General features: G+C 38.2%; 1 protein-coding gene across 4 annotated transcripts; it reads left to right on the forward strand.

Annotated features, from left to right (window-relative positions):
• Positions 1–306: 306 nt before the first annotated feature.
• Positions 307–16692, forward strand: LOC107839750 (protein transport protein SEC31 homolog B). Of its 4 annotated transcripts, none has more exons than XR_001665131.2 (23): positions 307–827; positions 1807–1870; positions 1978–2100; positions 6006–6102; positions 6186–6222; positions 7463–7568; positions 7641–7698; positions 9038–9135; positions 9324–9443; positions 9851–9893; positions 10429–10541; positions 10612–10739; positions 10831–11380; positions 11475–11567; positions 11741–11926; positions 12003–12216; positions 13892–14007; positions 14106–14360; positions 14490–14615; positions 14759–15038; positions 15856–16094; positions 16197–16353; positions 16468–16692. XR_001665131.2 is itself a non-coding variant. In XM_016683371.2 (22 exons), exons 1-22 carry the CDS (start codon positions 511–513, stop codon positions 16284–16286), a joined length of 3453 nt encoding a protein of 1150 aa, XP_016538857.2. In that variant the 5' UTR covers positions 307–510; the 3' UTR covers positions 16287–16692. The 4 variants fall into 4 exon arrangements, 2 of the variants coding, with proteins under 2 accessions (XP_016538857.2, XP_016538870.2); XR_007045560.1 differs by having other exon boundaries at positions 1810–1870; XM_016683371.2 differs by having other exon boundaries at positions 16197–16692.
• The last annotated feature ends 333 nt before the right edge of the window (positions 16693–17025 follow it).

The following is a 17025-nucleotide window of genomic DNA, read 5'->3' on the forward strand; positions in this document are numbered from 1 at the left end:
GTTAATGAGATTGCAAAAGCAATTGTGCACAACATGGAGCTAAATGCACACATTTTTCTTGTTACAATTTAGCCATGTCCTAGTTTTTTATTTTCAGTTACAGTTTCCTACTTTCAGGCATGCAAAGCCATGCAAGCATCACATTACACGTGGCAACACGTGAATGGGTTTTATTACGAAAGCAAGTCCCATCATCTAAAACTTGTGAATTTCCAATATCAACCTCAAACTTTCCACAAAACCCATTTCTACCCTTCTTCCCCGAATCAAAATCGACAAAATAAAAATAAAAATAAAAATAAAATGTAAAAGGAAAAACAAATGGAGCTATATATCCAGAATACCTAATCTGTAAAAATAAAATTCCCAAACACAGAGAGAAAAAATAAACAGAGAGAGACTCCACACTCTCTGTCCTCTCTCGATCTATAAAATTTCAATCTCTTCGATCCCAATTTCTGAAACCCTAACCCTAGATCTCTCAATTTCAATTTCGATTTTGCTGATCCGATGACGTGCATAAAGGTGGTGAACAGATCGGCGTCTGCGGCGTTCGCGCCGGAGGCACCGTATCTGGCGGCGGGAACGATGGCGGGAGCGGTGGATCTATCATTCAGCTCCACAGCGAATCTCGACATTTTCGAGGTTGATTTTGTAGCGGATGATAGGCAGCTGGTTCTCGCAGGTTCGATTCCCAGTTCCGAGAGGTTCAATCGATTGTCGTGGGGGAAATGTCAGTCGAATTCCGAGGAGTTTTCGTATGGAATTATTGCTGGTGGACTTGTTGATGGCAATATTGGACTTTGGAATCCCAAGCCGCTGATCTCGTAATTTCGATATCTGTTTCGTTACTTAATTCTCAATCTGATGATGAATTTACGGTTTATATGGATATCTATGTGAGGAATTCTCTTTGTAGATGGATAACATAAGAGTTGAAACTAAATGCAAACGTCTAATGTTTTCAAATTTTTTTCTTTTGGTGAAATACTGGTGCTGTAAATGAACTAGATCAGCGATAGGCGATCCAGGTTTCGGTGCATTTTTGAAGGACAGAATTCCTTTCAATTTGGTAGCCTAAACTCCTAAAGACATTTTCTCTGCTCTAAAATATTAGTAATAAAATATGTATTTTCTCTTTAAAAGTTCAAAAGTTTGGTGATTAATGTGCAATCGTTGAACTCGGTAGTTTAGAAGTTGGGTTTGCTGGAAGTAGCGAGTACTGTTTCTAGTAATTTGTGCCAAAGTTTAAATTCAAAATGATCATGGCTTCTCAAAAGAAATGATTTTTGTGATTGAGTGTCGTGTTTGACTGCATAACTTGGATGGGAGAATTTCTGAACTAATATCTTATAGCAGGGCATACTTTTGGGGTTGCTTTTCTGAAGATCTCTTAGTTGCTTTAGTACAGAATGAATGTACATGGAAATTTATTATGTGACACGAAATATGCATGAGTTGCCAGATGCTGTCTGCATTACTAAACCTTCCTGATAAGAATTCTTCCAATCCAAACTCTTTTTGAGAACAACTTCGTCATTGAGGCCCTTGTCTTTTTTCACCTATACTTTTTTATTTGCTCCAACTCTGGGAAAAAATTCTTTTCTTCTTTATGTTTACAGTTGGTGATGAAAATGGTGTACAAAAGGTAGCAAGACTAATATGTTATCCTTTACTGGTGAAAGATAGGGATGGAATATACTCATTTTATGATGCTTTTTTTGAACTTGTGGACTGAATATATGTTTCTTATGATCTTGCAACATTGACATTATATAATTTTTATTTTTGTCTCTTCTTTGGAAGTAGAAGCGGGTCTGAGGCAATTGAAAGTGCTCTTGTCGGCAATCTGTCGAGGCACAAAGGGCCTGTAAGTTTTACCATTCGCTGCTTTGCCTGCTTTTGTTCTTTTTGCATGCATCTCTTCGTAATCCTGTGATTATGTGATATATTTTCCCTCATATTACTTATTGTCAGGTTCGCGGATTGGAGTTTAATGTCTTTACTCCAAATCTCCTTGCATCTGGAGCTGATGAAGGTGAAATCTGTATATGGGATATTGCAAAACCTTCAGAACCTAGCCATTTCCCTCCCCTTAAAGTATGTAATATCTGATATTTAAATTTTTTTTTTTTAACCATTTCTCATGCAATAAATGTTTATAAATTCTAGTGTCATCCTGGACGTCCTTCCCCAGACCCCTCTTGTGGGATGAGTATGTTGTTGTATCCTGAACCTCCTCTAAAGCCAACATAGTGAAATAGAGATAACTGAGGAAAAATGATAAGACTTATTGCAGTTTTCTGTAGCCATTCATTCAAGTCAAATGTAAAGCACGTTGCTCCAATCCTTAAAATGCTCCTCCATATCTTATCTTTTTTAAATTGATTAGTATTGTTGATTGTAACTCGAGTAACAACAGTTGCATACTTTATGAGGAACAAGAACAATGATGAAGCACTCAATTGCTAATTTCAATTTCCGTTGTTATATATGGAGGTGTTGTGAAGAGAGAAAGCAAGAAGAGGAGATGTCTGTTGAAATTGATAGTTAACATACTAGATGGAGCCTGTATCTTTTATCCTTTTCTTCTTCCTAGGACAGTAAGAATGAAATTGCCTGAATGATATCTGTCAGAGCACATTCCTTCACACCCTCACTAATTCTTTTCTTCTCAAGCACTTGTTGTTTCATCTTCTCTTAGATAGGCTATTTTTTGATTCAATGCCATCAAAATGTACTTAGCGTGCCTAGTTTTTGGGTTTTAGGTATAGTGATAAGAGCACATCACATGATGTGTGAGTGTGATGTGTGAATTGGGCGCATGTCATATGTTCAAACCTTGCCACAGACAAAGACAGACTCAACCTGGTATTTAGATGGAGAAAAGTTGAGAGGCAGACTAATTATACTCAGCGTTGAGCCTTGTGCCACGTACTTTGGATTTCTCTCTTTTAAAAAAGAAGTTAATATATAAGATAGCACTTTGTATAGCAGATTTTGGATACATGACCTAAAATATTTCCTATTCTTGGATTCTAATGTATTATGAATTAATCATTAAAAATATTTTGCACGATATTCCTAATGTTATCCTGCCTTTTAATATCCAAAATGATTTTTTTACAAAAAAGAATATTCTTAATGATCCTCTCCAAAAACACATGCTAAGAGTCAAGATGATGGCTTGTATTTGCTTATTTTGAAAGCATGAAATACAAATGAAGTCACTGGAATGGTTAATAGTAGCCCAAATAATGAACATGAAAAAAAAAGAAAAGCATTGCTGGAATTGTTTCGTCGAGAGGTTGTTGGTAATTGCATTAGGAAGAAAGTACTTTTTCTAGCAGATATGAACTGGAATATATTCTCATTCATAGAATAGAAGTATGGTGACACTACGCTGTAGGACATCATTGATGTAGTTTAGTCTGAGAATAAAGTGTATCCAAAGAGTTAGTAGAGTTTGATGGGAAGAAGTGTTGAAATGCCCATAAAGCTCAACAGTTGTGGACAATCACCGGAAAGAGGGAATGATGTTGTGTAGATGGATACTAAAAATGGGAGTGATTTTTGTGTTGGCACAATGCCTTTCAACAATATTACCCCTATCTTTGTGGGTTATTGAAAATTCTTTCATGCACTATTTGTTAAGATACTCTTCAGATGTTACATCTCTTTTTGTTGCTCACTAGGCTTGTCTTTGTAATTGATATCTGAACATAGTTTGTCTTTCTCTACATCCTTAGCCATCTCCAGTTTGTTTTTTATTCCATAATCTACGGGTGAACATCTTGGTTGCAACCTTGCAATTAATTTTAGAGAACCTCAATAACTCGCTGTCGCAGTCCTTGAGAAATGACTCTATGTCGTAGTTAGAGAAGTTTTGCAATTTGGCCATGTCAATTAGACCCCTTAATTCCTTGCAGCTAAGAGGGGAGCATGTCATAATGGGAAGAGTCGTTGCTTTGCACAATTAGTCATTGCGTTTGATTAATTGCCTGTGGGGTGAAGCTACTAACACCTCAAAGTCAGAATCTAGGTTGCTTATAGAAAAGGTCAGAATTGAACCAGAGGCCTTCTCAGTAAAGTCTCTGTATTGGCAGCTAAATCAAAGAGGTCATGTAAAGGAGAATTGGCCTTGGAAGCAAGTCTAAAGTAAACATCCCTTTGAAGGTGTCAGTTTTTCCTCAAGATAAGCGACAAAGAAGAGGTTTTCAGATTTGTCCAAGACGTCCTTTGTGTGAACAGGAGGGTGAAAGCAATGCACACTTATTCCAGCACTGCAGGACAACTACAAATCTCTGGCATATATTTTTTTTTAAATGAGTAAGATGGGTTATGCGAGTTCTATGGCACTGTAGAATAACTAGTGGAAGTGGAGTATTGGGAACATAGGCGGGGAGGACAACTGGTTGAAGATCATTGCATTTGGTGGATAGTGTGGAAAGAGAGGAATTCTAGACATTTTGAAGGCACTAGGAGTTCTATCCAGAAAATCAGGACGAATTGTCATAGCTTATCCTTTTTTTGGGTGTAAAAGAATATATGTGATGAGTGGGAGAATTAGTATATTTAATTGACAATGTACAAGTGATAAGGTTCTAGTCAGGGGTTTAAGCACCTTTTTCCTCTTTGTAAAGTTTCGAACTTAGAACCTTTTTTCTTTTGGATGGCTAAGCTTTTTACTTAAAACAATTGTTGTCTAAAAAAAGGCTCAGATTCAAGGCTAGATGAAACACACTTGTTGCCTTCTTTCCTATTGTAGAGCTTTTTGCCCCAGGGACATTTGTCGTTAACTAAGTTGCTGCAGTGGAATGATTGCAGTGACAGCCTTGAAATACAATTTTTATTGACTAGTCGGTAAAATGCTTTGATAAATGATTTCAATAAGCAATGTGATATTCCAAGTGGCAGAGTGACATTGTTTTCATAATCTACTAGGATTCAACCCTTTTGTAGCTCCAGTTCATGTATTATCTCCCTTGTTAAGGTCTTCGCTTTAAGACTTCGACGGATTTGTTGAAAGTCTAGAAAATCTTGAAAAATATTCCACACAATTTTCTTTATAATTCTCTTGACTGAAAAGAATGATCTGGAAACTAAGCAATGATGTAGTTAGAGGGACATGCATTCTTTTATTGTTTTAAAAGGACGCGTTTTTGAGGACTAGATTCTGGCGGGAGTTTTAACATTCCTTGGTTCAAATAGAGGAGCTCTTTTATGGTTTTGCTGTTTCACTTTTTGATAATCGGGTACATTGGCATATTTTGGTGACATTTTGGGGTTTCAAACAGTCAAACCTAATTAAATAACTAAAAGTGTGTATTTTTCAGTAGAACAAACTTTTAAATTGGTTATTCAAGCAAGTGAATGCAATATGAAAGTGGGTAGTGGTTCTGAATTGGAATCCTATTGTCATCCATTAGCAACTCAAGGGTATTCCAACTTGTTTAGTCCACTAAATATAGTTTGGGGAGGGGGTTAACCGGTTAAGTGTGTCAGTCCTATCTGTAATGATACTAGTTTCGCCCTAACTGGCGTGCACCTTGCTATTCCAGCAGGCACTTTGGTACAAGCTTACAACCCTTTTAAGTCCATGCATTGGGTAAACCTGCAGTTTGAAGCGGATGGTCTCTCACTGAGTTATACTTTATTATAAGTGGCTTGCAAGTAACTAATAATGGAATGATGGTTTAAGAGGAATGATGAGTGCGACTTAAAATCATAGCAGAAAACTGAGTTTATTGTTTCTTTCAGTTAATAATGGTTTTGATATGGTGCTGTTTCCTCTTGTTATCCGTTACTCCTGGCCTTAACCGTGCTTTATTATAAAAGTTAGTGTATTGTTTCTTTCAGTTAATAATGGTTTTGATCTGGTGGTGTTTTCTCTTCTATCCACTTCTCCTGTTCTATAATTGTATATATGTATATATTTTTTAGAATTTCTCAATTTTGACGTTCTATTTAAGGTATCTAACTCAGATTCTGACTCCCTTTTGCAGGGTAGTGGATCATCAACTCAAGGTGAAATTTCTTACGTCTCTTGGAATAACAAGGTTCAGCATATATTGGCGTCTACTTCACTTAACGGGACAACAGGTGAGTGAGAGCGGAAGTTGCCTGAGTTATTCTTTCTTCCTAAAGGTCGTCATAATAGCTCCCTTCTTTTTTTCTTGTTTCAGTTGTGTGGGATTTGAAGAAGCAGAAGCCAGTGATAAGGTAAAAGATGTATATAAAATGTAGGCTTTAATTTTGTTAGTATATTTGAGAGTTACTATAAGGTGTACTGTGGAGGTCTTGGAGTTAAAGAACTTGAAGGTTTTTAACAAAGCTCTTTGGGGCAAATAATTTTGGTCTTGTGGAGATTTGGGGAGGGAGAAGCTTTACGGAGAGGGGTAATAGCGGATAAATATGGAGAAAGGAAGGGTGATGGAGAACAAATAGAATAACTTTGCCTTTCAGGTGTGGTGTGTGGAGAAACATTATGAAGGGGTAGGAAGCTTTTAGTGATAATATTGGGTTTAAGGTTGGGGAAGGGAGTAGAGTTAGCTTTTGGGGGCAAAAGTGGTGTTGGAGGCTTGGTGCTTAAGGATGAATTCCCAAGTTTGTTTAGGGTTTCTTGTCAAAGGGAGTTGTCTGTTCCACAAATTAGGGGGACACAAGGGGATGAGACTTCTTGGAATTTGAGGTTCAGAAGGAATTTCCAATTCTGGAGGTGGCTGAGCTCCAGAGACTGTTAGCTATACTGCAAAATCATTGCGAACTAGTCAACAGATATGGGGTTGGGGAATAACAAAGTGTTCTCTGTTAAGTCCTTTTACGAGAAGCTTTTGGCTAGGGTGAATGAGAGATTTCCTTATGGTTCTGTTTGGATACCTAAGGTGCCGAAGAAAGTGAGCTTCTTCATGTGGTTTAGCTACTAGGAGGGGTAATCTTGACGGTGGAGAATCTTAGAAACGAAAGGTTGTATGCTTGAGTTGGTGCTTCCTTTGCAAGGAGACGGGTGAGGACGTGGATCATATTCTATTACACTGCAAATAAGGCACGAGGTTATGGGGGGATATCTTCAAATGGTTTGGCGTTTCTTGGGTGATGCTAGGATCTGTGGAGGAGTTGATGTTCAGTTGGAGGAGCGGAGTTAGAAGAAAAAAGCAAAAGGCATGGAATGTTACTCCTCTTCTTCTAATGTGGGCCATTCGGAACGAGATAAATAGGAGAGCTTTTGAAGGGGTGGAACCGATCCCTTATTTTCTTTTGGTGCACCCATGTAGTTCCTGTTTGTATAGAGGATTGGGTGTCTTTTGGAGAGAACCTTATTTCGTAGTTCTTTTCTTTTTTGGTATACCCCTTGTATACAGCCAAGATGGCCTTGTTATTATCAATGAAATCTTTTACTTGATAAAAAAAAATGATTTAACACCACTAATGAAAAATAAACCTGCATTGGGCAATTCTGCAGTTTCACAGATTCTGTTAGAAGGCGGTGCTCTGTATTGCAATGGCATCCTGATGTTGCCACACAGCTCATCGTTGCTTCTGATGAAGATGGTTCACCTGCACTTAGGGTAAGAATCCCACTCTCTCATCTTTCTCGAACTTGTTACAATTAATAACTACCTAATATATTATTATTTCAGATGTGGGATATGCGGAATATACTGTCTCCTGTGAAAGAGTTCGTGGGTCACACTAAAGGTAAGTGAAGCTGAAAAGCTTGTCTCTTCCTTCTTTGCAAACTTGTCACCAAACCTATAATTTCCATGCTTCAGTTGTCTTAGAATTTGCAAGTTAAAGAGACAAATGATGGGAGAATTCTATCCTACAGATGAAGGCTGAATTCTATTGAAGATTGGAAATGCGAGATGCAGTAATTATCTTTATAGTCACTTATCAAAAAAAAAGTGGGGTGGGGTGGGTGCAACAACTGTTATAGACTGGTATGGCAGTGGTAGTATATTCTGGTGGACTACAAATGATATGCAAGCTTCATTTTATATGAGTGAACTAATTTTTCTAAAGAACGTGGCTGGACAAGTCTGTACGATGGTTGTTTCTTAAGGTGATTCAAGAGTAAAAATTAGTAATTAGTTTGTTCCTGCTCCTTTACTTTGGAGCCTTTTCTTCTTTGCTGCTCTCTCAATGTATTCCTGTCTTTTGCCATTGAGGCATCCATCTGAAATGCTTCACCACTTTGGGATATGGGGGTTTTGGTACTGAATGGCCGTATCCGTGCATGATAATCATACTACATTATCTGGTGGTTTTTGGCAAAAGAAAGAAAACTGTTGCAGCACTTAACTGGTTTCTGAATACAAGTTATTGGACATGTTGTCAGTGGGTACAAAGGATTCTGATTAGCAATTACATGGCTTAGAGTTTAACCTCATGATTGGATGGTAGAATTTGGAAGGAAAGGAAGGAGGGATAATTATGCTAATTTTGTGTTTAGATCACCCCAGTCCAACTGTATCCCCCTATTTCTTTTCATTCTTATGAATGCCAGCTAGGATTAGTTCAGCTCTGTATCCCCCAAGAAATGCTGAAAACTGAGATGAGGAGTGGGGGGAAGAAGAGTCTCTTCTGAAGAGAGTACATGGAAAGATGTAAAGGGATGCGAAGTAGAGGGAGCACAAACTGCCTTTGCCAGATTTAAGTAATATCAATCACATGTCACTTAGTTCAATCGTTTAAGCTTGGGACCTTTGTTTTTAATAGAAATTGAAGATCTTTTAGAGTGAGTTTTTTTTTTTTTTTTTTTTAACTTTCCTAACGTGTAACGAAGTATACTATACTAAATATAAACCGACGGCCCAGTTCCCATGATCTCAGTCTTCAGATATTCAACATAATTACATTCAAAGTCCTTATGCAACCAATAAGGGCAGCATCTTGGTTTACAAGATAATTTGATCTTAAAGTAAAAAATTTAACTTTAAGTTCGTCCTTTTTGTGAGGATTACAGTTCTATTTTGCACTTCATATTATATTGATGTCTTAAACAAATTTCCTTTAATCCTGGATATTTTTCACTCAGGTGTCATTGCAATGTCCTGGTGTCCCATTGATAGCTCCTACTTGCTTACTTGTGCAAAAGATAACCGCACTATCTGCTGGGATGTTGTGTCTGGAGAGGTGAATGAAAACTCAGTTTATTCATTCATATCCTCATGTTGTCAATTTCTGCTTTTTTGTTTCAGAACTGTTGTTCTCTGTTGACCTTCACTTTGTGGTTAAGGTTCTTGAACTAGTGAATGGTTGCTTTTTTGGGTTATCTATGGAAAGTTTTGAAGAAGTACTGATTGTTGTTATCTAATTTGCAGATTGTCTCCGAATTACCAGCTGGAACCAATTGGAGTTTTGATGTGCACTGGTATCCGAAGTGTCCAGGGGTTATCTCAGCTTCATCATTTGATGGAAAAATTGGCATTTATAACATAGAGGTCTTTTCCTTTTAATTTTTATGCTTTATTTATCAGATTGCAATGTAGAGCACAGAATTCTGAATATAAATAAAGAACTCCGGAAGGATTTTCTTTGCCTCCTCCTCTTACCAGTTCTGTTATTATGCTGCAATTTTTGAGTTGAGATATGTTGACTAGCTAAAGTAATGTAGTAGGAAGGGCGGCCTGTATGACAATATCCCTCACTAGACTTAAACATTCAAATAATAAATGTTTTTCATGTTCCGGATGGTTAGTGCTTGGAATTTTGATTGCTTTTGACGACCACATGATATGGTGAGCAGGGAATTTTTTTTTTCCTTCTATTTTATGAAATTTATTTTCCTGTGCCATAACATTTTTATTTTGATTGGTGATTGTGGCACTCAAATTAATATGTTTTGTAGGGCTGTGGTCGAGCTGGCGACGGAGATGGTTATTTTGGCACAGGTTTGATGTAATTTTGTCGACGTTCTTCCTTCCCCCTCTCTTAAACATTTACTATCAACATCTTTGAGGTTCAGCTGTATGTTTCCATTTGAATGTAGGAAGAAGTGCTTTGCTCAGAGACATTTCTTACCTATGGTCAACATCTAGTAACATAAATTTCTGATCTTGTTAAAATTAGCTTGGCTACTTTCGAAACTTGTGGGATCTCTAGATATCAAGAAAGGAATTGGGCCGTAACTCAAAAGCCAAAATATAGAAAAAGGCAAAAATGCACTGCCAATTATGCCTATATTATGAATATAAGAAGATAGAAAGGTTGTACATGAAGTGTGCATCTTCTTTATGCTATTACGTAGTACCCACGTGGGGTGGAGGAACTGTTCCTTTTTACGGATTTCATAGCTTGTCTGCTATTCATTTTCTGCTTTATTGTATGACACAGCTTTTGGTTTCTTTCTGCTTTGAAAGGAGAAAAAAATTGTGACCCTTGTGTTAACCTGCTTGTGTTTTCATTTGCATTACATGTGCTGATCAGCTCCCTTACGAGCTCCGAAGTGGTGGTCTAAGAAAAAGTCCGGAGTCTCATTTGGCTTTGGTGGAAAGCTTGTTTCTTTTGGTGCTGCTGATGCTCCAACTGGACAGACAGAGGTATGCCAGTGTATTTTCTGTAATCCCTCCGTAATCCTTTTGCTTTGCATTGACATTTTCTCCTCTTTAGGTCCATGTGCATAGCATAGTCACTGAACAAGGTTTGGTGAGTCGGTCTTCTGAATTTGAGACTGCTATTCAGAATGGCGAGAAAACCTCGCTGAGGATTTTCTGTGAAAAGAAATTTCAAGAGTCAGAGTATGTCTTTTTCCTCATATTGGTAATTTTTTCTTCCATAAGTTGCATTCCTCATCCGGTTTACACTAGCTTGCTTGCACTTTCTGAACAGATCTTCCGGTGAAAGGGAAGTCTGGGGCTTCTTGAAGGTTATGTTTGAAGAGGACGGGGATGCAAGGACAAAACTGCTTTCTCATCTTGGTTTTAGTCTGCCTGTTGAAGAAAAAGATGCTACGCAGAATGATATATCAGAGCAAGTAAATGCCCTTGCCCTCGATGAGAATCTTTCAAGTAACGAAGCTGCAAAGAAAGAGAACTTAATGCACGTGATGGACAATGGGGAAGATTTCTTTAACAATCTTCCAAGTCCCAAAGCTGATACACCAGTATCAACGTCTGTGAATTCCTTTGCTGTTGATGAGTCAGTCAATGTGAAGGAGTCCCAACCAGAAATGGATGTACAAGAGGAGAGTGCGGACACATCTTTTGATGAAACTGTTCAACGCGCTTTGGTTGTCGGTGACTATAAGGGGGCTGTTGCACAATGCATATCTGCAAATAGAATGGCTGATGCTCTGGTAATTGCTCATGTCGGTGGTGCTTCTTTGTGGGAGCGAACTCGTGATCAATACCTTAAAACTAGTCAGTCTTCATACCTTAAGGTAAGATCCATTTATTTCTTGGTTGTCATTTTCTGAATGGAGATAAATCCATGCTCTTCAGAATTTGAGTTCTTGTTCTAAATAATAATTTCAGGTTGTTGCTGCTATGGTGAACAATGATCTAATGAGCCTTGTAAATACTCGCCCCTTGAAATCCTGGAAGGAAACACTTGCACTCCTTTGCACTGTAAGTTCCTCTACCTAACATCCTATTCATTATTTCCTTTTGATGTCATTGACATAGGTCGGATATATGAAAATCTGCTTAGTGTAGACCTCTGGGATGTTCACTGAGGATAGTTTTATGTTATCCATCTGAAGTGAAGTTCACATGTTAATCTGTTTATTACCTTCATGCAGTTTGCTCCACAAGATGAATGGACTTCATTGTGCGACACACTTGCTTCAAGACTCTTGGCTACTGGTGAAAGCCTTCCAGCAACACTATGTTACATATGTGCCGGGAACATTGATAAAACCATAGAAATATGGTCGAGGGCTTTGGGAGGAAAGGCTGATGGAAAATCATACGTTGACCTTCTTCAGGTGCTGCATTCAGTTTCGTCTGAATTTATGTGTTATCAGTAAGACACTCAACACTATTTTCTCTTCCTACCTGTAGGATTTAATGGAAAAGACAATAGTCTTTGCATTGGCAACTGGGCAAAAGAGATTTAGTGCTTCTCTTTGCAAGCTTCTTGAGAAGTATGCTGAAATCCTAGCAAGTCAGGGCCTATTAACTACTGCAATGGAATACTTGAAGCTTATGGGCTCCGAGGAATTGTCACCTGAATTGACAATCTTACGAGATCGTATTGCTCTCTCCACTGAACCAGGTCAATATGTTTTGCGATGTTATATTTCTCCATTACAGAACGGAACTATTATGCAGTTGACTGTTGTATCTCTTTTTCATGCTGATAATGGTCATATGGTTTAGCTAAGCCTGGGTCTTCTGCAAATATTGTCTTTTCATGCTTTCGTTATAGCACTTGTATACCTGAGAAGTAAGGAAGCAACTGACTGAAGCTTATTACTGAGATTCTTGTGGTGTAAATAAACTACTTCCCTGTAAATTAAGCATAGTATCATTTGCCTTTATCTGGTACTTGGCTATTTTAGTGTTTGCATACTGACATGTAAAATTTTTGGGTTTGGCTGGATGAGGAGTTCGAGAAGTGTTTCTATGGTTTTGAGTGTTGACCAAACAAAGCTGTACCTAGGGGTGTACATAGGTCGGGTTGGTTCGGTTTTTATTAAAAAAAAACCAAACCAATCATGTCGGTTTATTAAAACTATAAACCAAATCAAACCAACATAAAATTGTTTTTTTCGGTTTAGGTTTTAGTCGTTTTTTTTGGGTTTTTTGTTTTTTTCGATTTTTTCGTTTTTTTTTTTATGATCTTTAGTTTTTACAATTATATTGTGATCGAAGATTAGATCAAATGTGTTTTTACTCATGTGCTAATAAAAAATCATAATTATGAAAAAAGGAGGAGTGGAAAACTCTCTTGAAACTAAAAAGTGAGATGAAGAGTGAAAAATTTAGGTTGTAGGTTTATATTGGGTTTTCGATCATTTAATTAGCAATTAATGGACAAATATTACAACTTAAAGGTCCAAATCTAGATATATATCTACATCTACTTTCAAATTATTAAAAATTACTAAAACTAGTTGAAAAAGTAGATTATAATTAATTTTTTATGTATAAAAAAGTTCGAATATTTTATATATATATATATATTATGTCGGTTTGATTCGGGTTCGGTTTGACTTTTTTTTTGGTTAACACCAAACCAAACCATAAGAAGGTTTTTTTTTCTAGGTTTGGTTTGGTTCGTCGGTTCGGTTTGACTTGACGGTTTGGTCTGTACATAGCTGTACCGTTTCACAATTTGGTGTTGATTATTCCCATTTCAGACTTCTAGGCTTATAGTTATTGGGTGTATTCCATTCCACTCTCTTATTCGAACTCTTCAAATTGTGTCAGCCAAACGACTGCAAGAAATTAATCTGTATCCTCTCTTTTCCTCAATATACGAGGATCTAAATTTGGTTGTTAGAGTATAACATAAATATCTTCTTTTGAGCTTTGAAAGGCTAGCAGGTTTGTCTCTCCCCTCACCTTATATCGGAAACAACCTTTCTATCTTTATGAGGCAGGGGTAAGGTCCGCATAGACTCTACTGGTTTACCCTCCCTGGTTCCCACCCGTGGGATTACATTGGGTATGTTGCTGTATATGCACGACTATGTTGTAAAGAAGTGGGACATGGCTGTTTCTGATATTTTAAAAAGTATACTAAGATATCCCTCTCCATGTACCCTGTTTCTAATTGAATTGTGTGATTCTTTTTCTGGTTTATCGTCTAATTATAATTTAGGCAATGGTGGTTTTTTAAGTGTGGTGGTGTTATTTTATTTCAAGTTAATTATCCGAGTGCAGATATGCAATCCCTTTCAAACAGAAATCAATCTGACAATTTTTAGCACATTGGTATTTTGCAGTTAAAGAAGCACCAAAATCCATGGCTTTTGACAACTCACAAATGCACACTGGATCTGGCTATGTTGCAGATCAATCTGGTTATGGAATGGCTGATCCTTCTCAGCATTATTATCCAGTATTATCTTCTTCCGCTCTTTAACGTGTTACCTTTACTTAAAAAAGGACTTCAGAAATTTCGTATGATTTATCCCTCTTTAATTTCTCTCTTCTTAGGAGCAATCATCCAAGCCGCAGCCTAGCATTTCAAACAGTCCTTATGCTGCGAATTATCAACAACCATTTGGTTCTTCATACAATAGTGGCTTTGCTGCTCCTGCCCCGTACCACCCTGCTCCACAGCAAAACATGCAGCAACCATACCAGCCTGCTCCACAGCAAAACATGCAGCAACCGTACCAGCCTGCTCCACAGCAAAACGTGCAGCAACCAAACATATTTCTGCCTACTCCAACACCTCCAGTTCCTCAGGTATACACTTTTTGGTTTCCTGCTCTTGGATGGAAAGATTTTGCTTGCCAAATTAATAGCTGCTGAGTTGTAACAGGTGCCTGCCTCTTGAAGCGAGTTAATGTGAAGTTATTTTTCTAATGTTTGCAGGGTAACATTGCTCCACCACCTGTTGCTACTCAGCCTGCTAAGACCTCCTTCATCCCATCAAATCCCCCTGCGCTGAGAAATGTGGAGCAATATCAGCAGCCCACCTTGGGTGCTCAATTGTATCCTGTATGTTACAGTTTTCACTGTTTCAGCTCAATGTGGTTCTTTTTGGGGTTTGGGGGGTGGGGTGGGTGGGTTGTTGGATTGCGAATTTGTTTTGGGACAAACTAAATGTGTAGTCTGAAGATTTTCGTTGCATTTTATTTCAGGCACCTGCTAACCCTGGTTATGCTGCTGCTCATAATGTGCCTCCTCCGTATGTCCCTCACCCTACGCAAGCTGGTCCAGCTCTTGGACCAAAGATGCCTCAGGTTGTAGCTCCTTCCCAAGCTCCTAGAGGATTCATGCCAGTTAATAATACGGTGCAGAGATCTGGAATGGCTCCAATGCAGCCTCCCAGCCCGACTCAGCCATCTCAAACCCAGTCACCAGCAGCTCCTGCTGCTCCCCCACCTACCGTTCAGACAGTGGATACCTCAAATGTTCCTGGTTTGCTTCTCTTCCACTTTTAAAGCTTGTTACATTCATTTCTTACATTCCTGTAGTTTGGGTGGGTGGCCATACAATCACTACTACTACATATGTTACTTGTTTCAGTGCAATTGTCCGACGCTGCTACCTATGGGTGGTGAATGCGGTCTTTAAGTAGTGATCTTGTGTTAACTGTTCTGCACTTGTATGTTCTTATTTGGGCATCAATCTATACGTTTTAGGAGAAGCATATACCTTTTCTGCTGATACCGGTTACTTCTCTTTAATCACTGCTCATACAAAAACATTTCAATAAAATGTAGTCATCGATATCACTTTCGGCTCCTTAGGCCTAAGCATATGGAAATCCTTTTTATACCTTGAAGAGGGAGTACAATACCAACACCAACAAAAGATTGTTCGGCAGCGCTGACCGACTTTCATGGTTGTAAAGTTTCAGACAGAAAGAATGGACTCTGTTTTTTTCCACTCTTAGATTTTGTATGGTACATCTGGAGTTCCTGTCCAGGAAAGGCTCCTTTTGCTGCTATATTATAACCCTTCTTCGTATAGAAGGCCGATAAAGGAGTAAAGTTAGATGAACTTTGGCTTTACCTTGGTGCCATCCTGATCTGTTTCTAGTTGCCCCTAGATTCTGTGTTTTTTGAACTACTGTGGTCTATGTTAGCGTGTTTTCTTTTTCTCTATTTCTTTTGATGACAAGGTTTGTTTAGTATCTACTTTTAAGTCTTAACTGGGAAAACAAGGTTCTATTTCCCGTGCTTGCATTTTAAATCTAAATACGTGATGGAACAAATCATATGATGTGTTGCAGCCCAGCAAAAGCCCGTGATAGCAACTTTGACTAGATTGTTCAATGAAACATCAGAGGCATTGGGTGGATCACGAGCTAATCCGGCTAAGAAGCGGGAAATTGAGGATAATTCAAAGAAGTTAGGAGCGCTTTTTGCAAAACTAAATTGTGGGGATATATCTAAGAACGCAGCAGAAAAACTGGTGCAACTTTGCCAGGCCTTGGACAATGGTGATTTCAGTACAGCCCTTCAGATACAGGTAGCTATCTGGATAAGATATAGTTCCAGATTTTGAGTCTAGTAATGCTAGTGGAATATCATATGATCTCCATTTGCTTCTTATATTTGCATATATCCTCAGGTACTCCTCACCACAAGTGATTGGGATGAGTGCAACTTCTGGCTTGCAACACTCAAGCGAATGATTAAGATCAGACAGAGCTTCAGATAAATGTGGCAGCGTTGACGTAGGCCAAACTCGAAGAATTGGAGATTCTAGATTCAAATCCTTCTCACCCGTGAGTTCAAAAGGAATTATCATTTCTCTTATCTGGAGATGGTCACCTTTAGACCGTCTTTCTAGTTGTATACTTTCATACCTCTTTTGACCCACTCTAGATATTGGTTTTTAGGTGCGTGCAAATTTTGGGCAGAGGTTAGAGAGCTTAGTTCTCTGGACATGAGCGACGGTGTTTGATTATTTTTTACAGTGTTAAAATATAGAGTTTTTTTTTTTTTTTAATTAATATATGTTTTGGTTGTAACCTCTCTGAAATCTGGTCATTTAATCTTGGATTTTGTAAACTCATCCTTTTTGTTGTCACCAATTCAATGCTGTTAGATTTTATCGACTGCAACTGATTATAGTACTCGGTGATTTTTGAAACTTTTGGTGGTCCTTTTTAAACGCTTGTACTGGTGGTGGAACTCGTACTTGATTCGTTCAGGCTGAACGTGGTAGCGAATTTTGTAGCTCGTGTCATAGCTAACGAAGGGTTGAATTTCCGTTCTTTTCTATAAAAAGTGGTGTTTGCCTGTTGAGCAAAAGGCGCCAAAGGGAAGAATTCTTATTTGGTTAGTTGTTTTTTAACCATGTCCACGCCGTTTGTTGTGGAATTTGGAGGCTGTCAAATTTGACCTACCTAGTGGTGGAAGTTTTGCTCTTGAAAAATATATGCACGGGTACCTTC

The sequence above is a fragment of the Capsicum annuum genome, chromosome 1 (genome assembly GCF_002878395.1).
Source record: "Capsicum annuum cultivar UCD-10X-F1 chromosome 1, UCD10Xv1.1, whole genome shotgun sequence".
In the NCBI taxonomy this organism is placed as follows: domain Eukaryota; kingdom Viridiplantae; phylum Streptophyta; class Magnoliopsida; order Solanales; family Solanaceae; genus Capsicum; species Capsicum annuum.

Coding starts and splice junctions, on each gene's coding strand:
- LOC107839750 (XM_016683371.2), top strand. CDS start 511: ATGACGTGCATAAAGGTGGTGAACAGATCGGCGTCTGCGGCGTTCGCG. Junction 9,894..10,428: donor AGATGGTTATTTTGGCACAG/GTTTGATGTAAT, acceptor TGTGCTGATCAG/CTCCCTTACGAGCTCCGAAG. Junction 10,542..10,611: donor CTCCAACTGGACAGACAGAG/GTATGCCAGTGT, acceptor TCTCCTCTTTAG/GTCCATGTGCATAGCATAGT.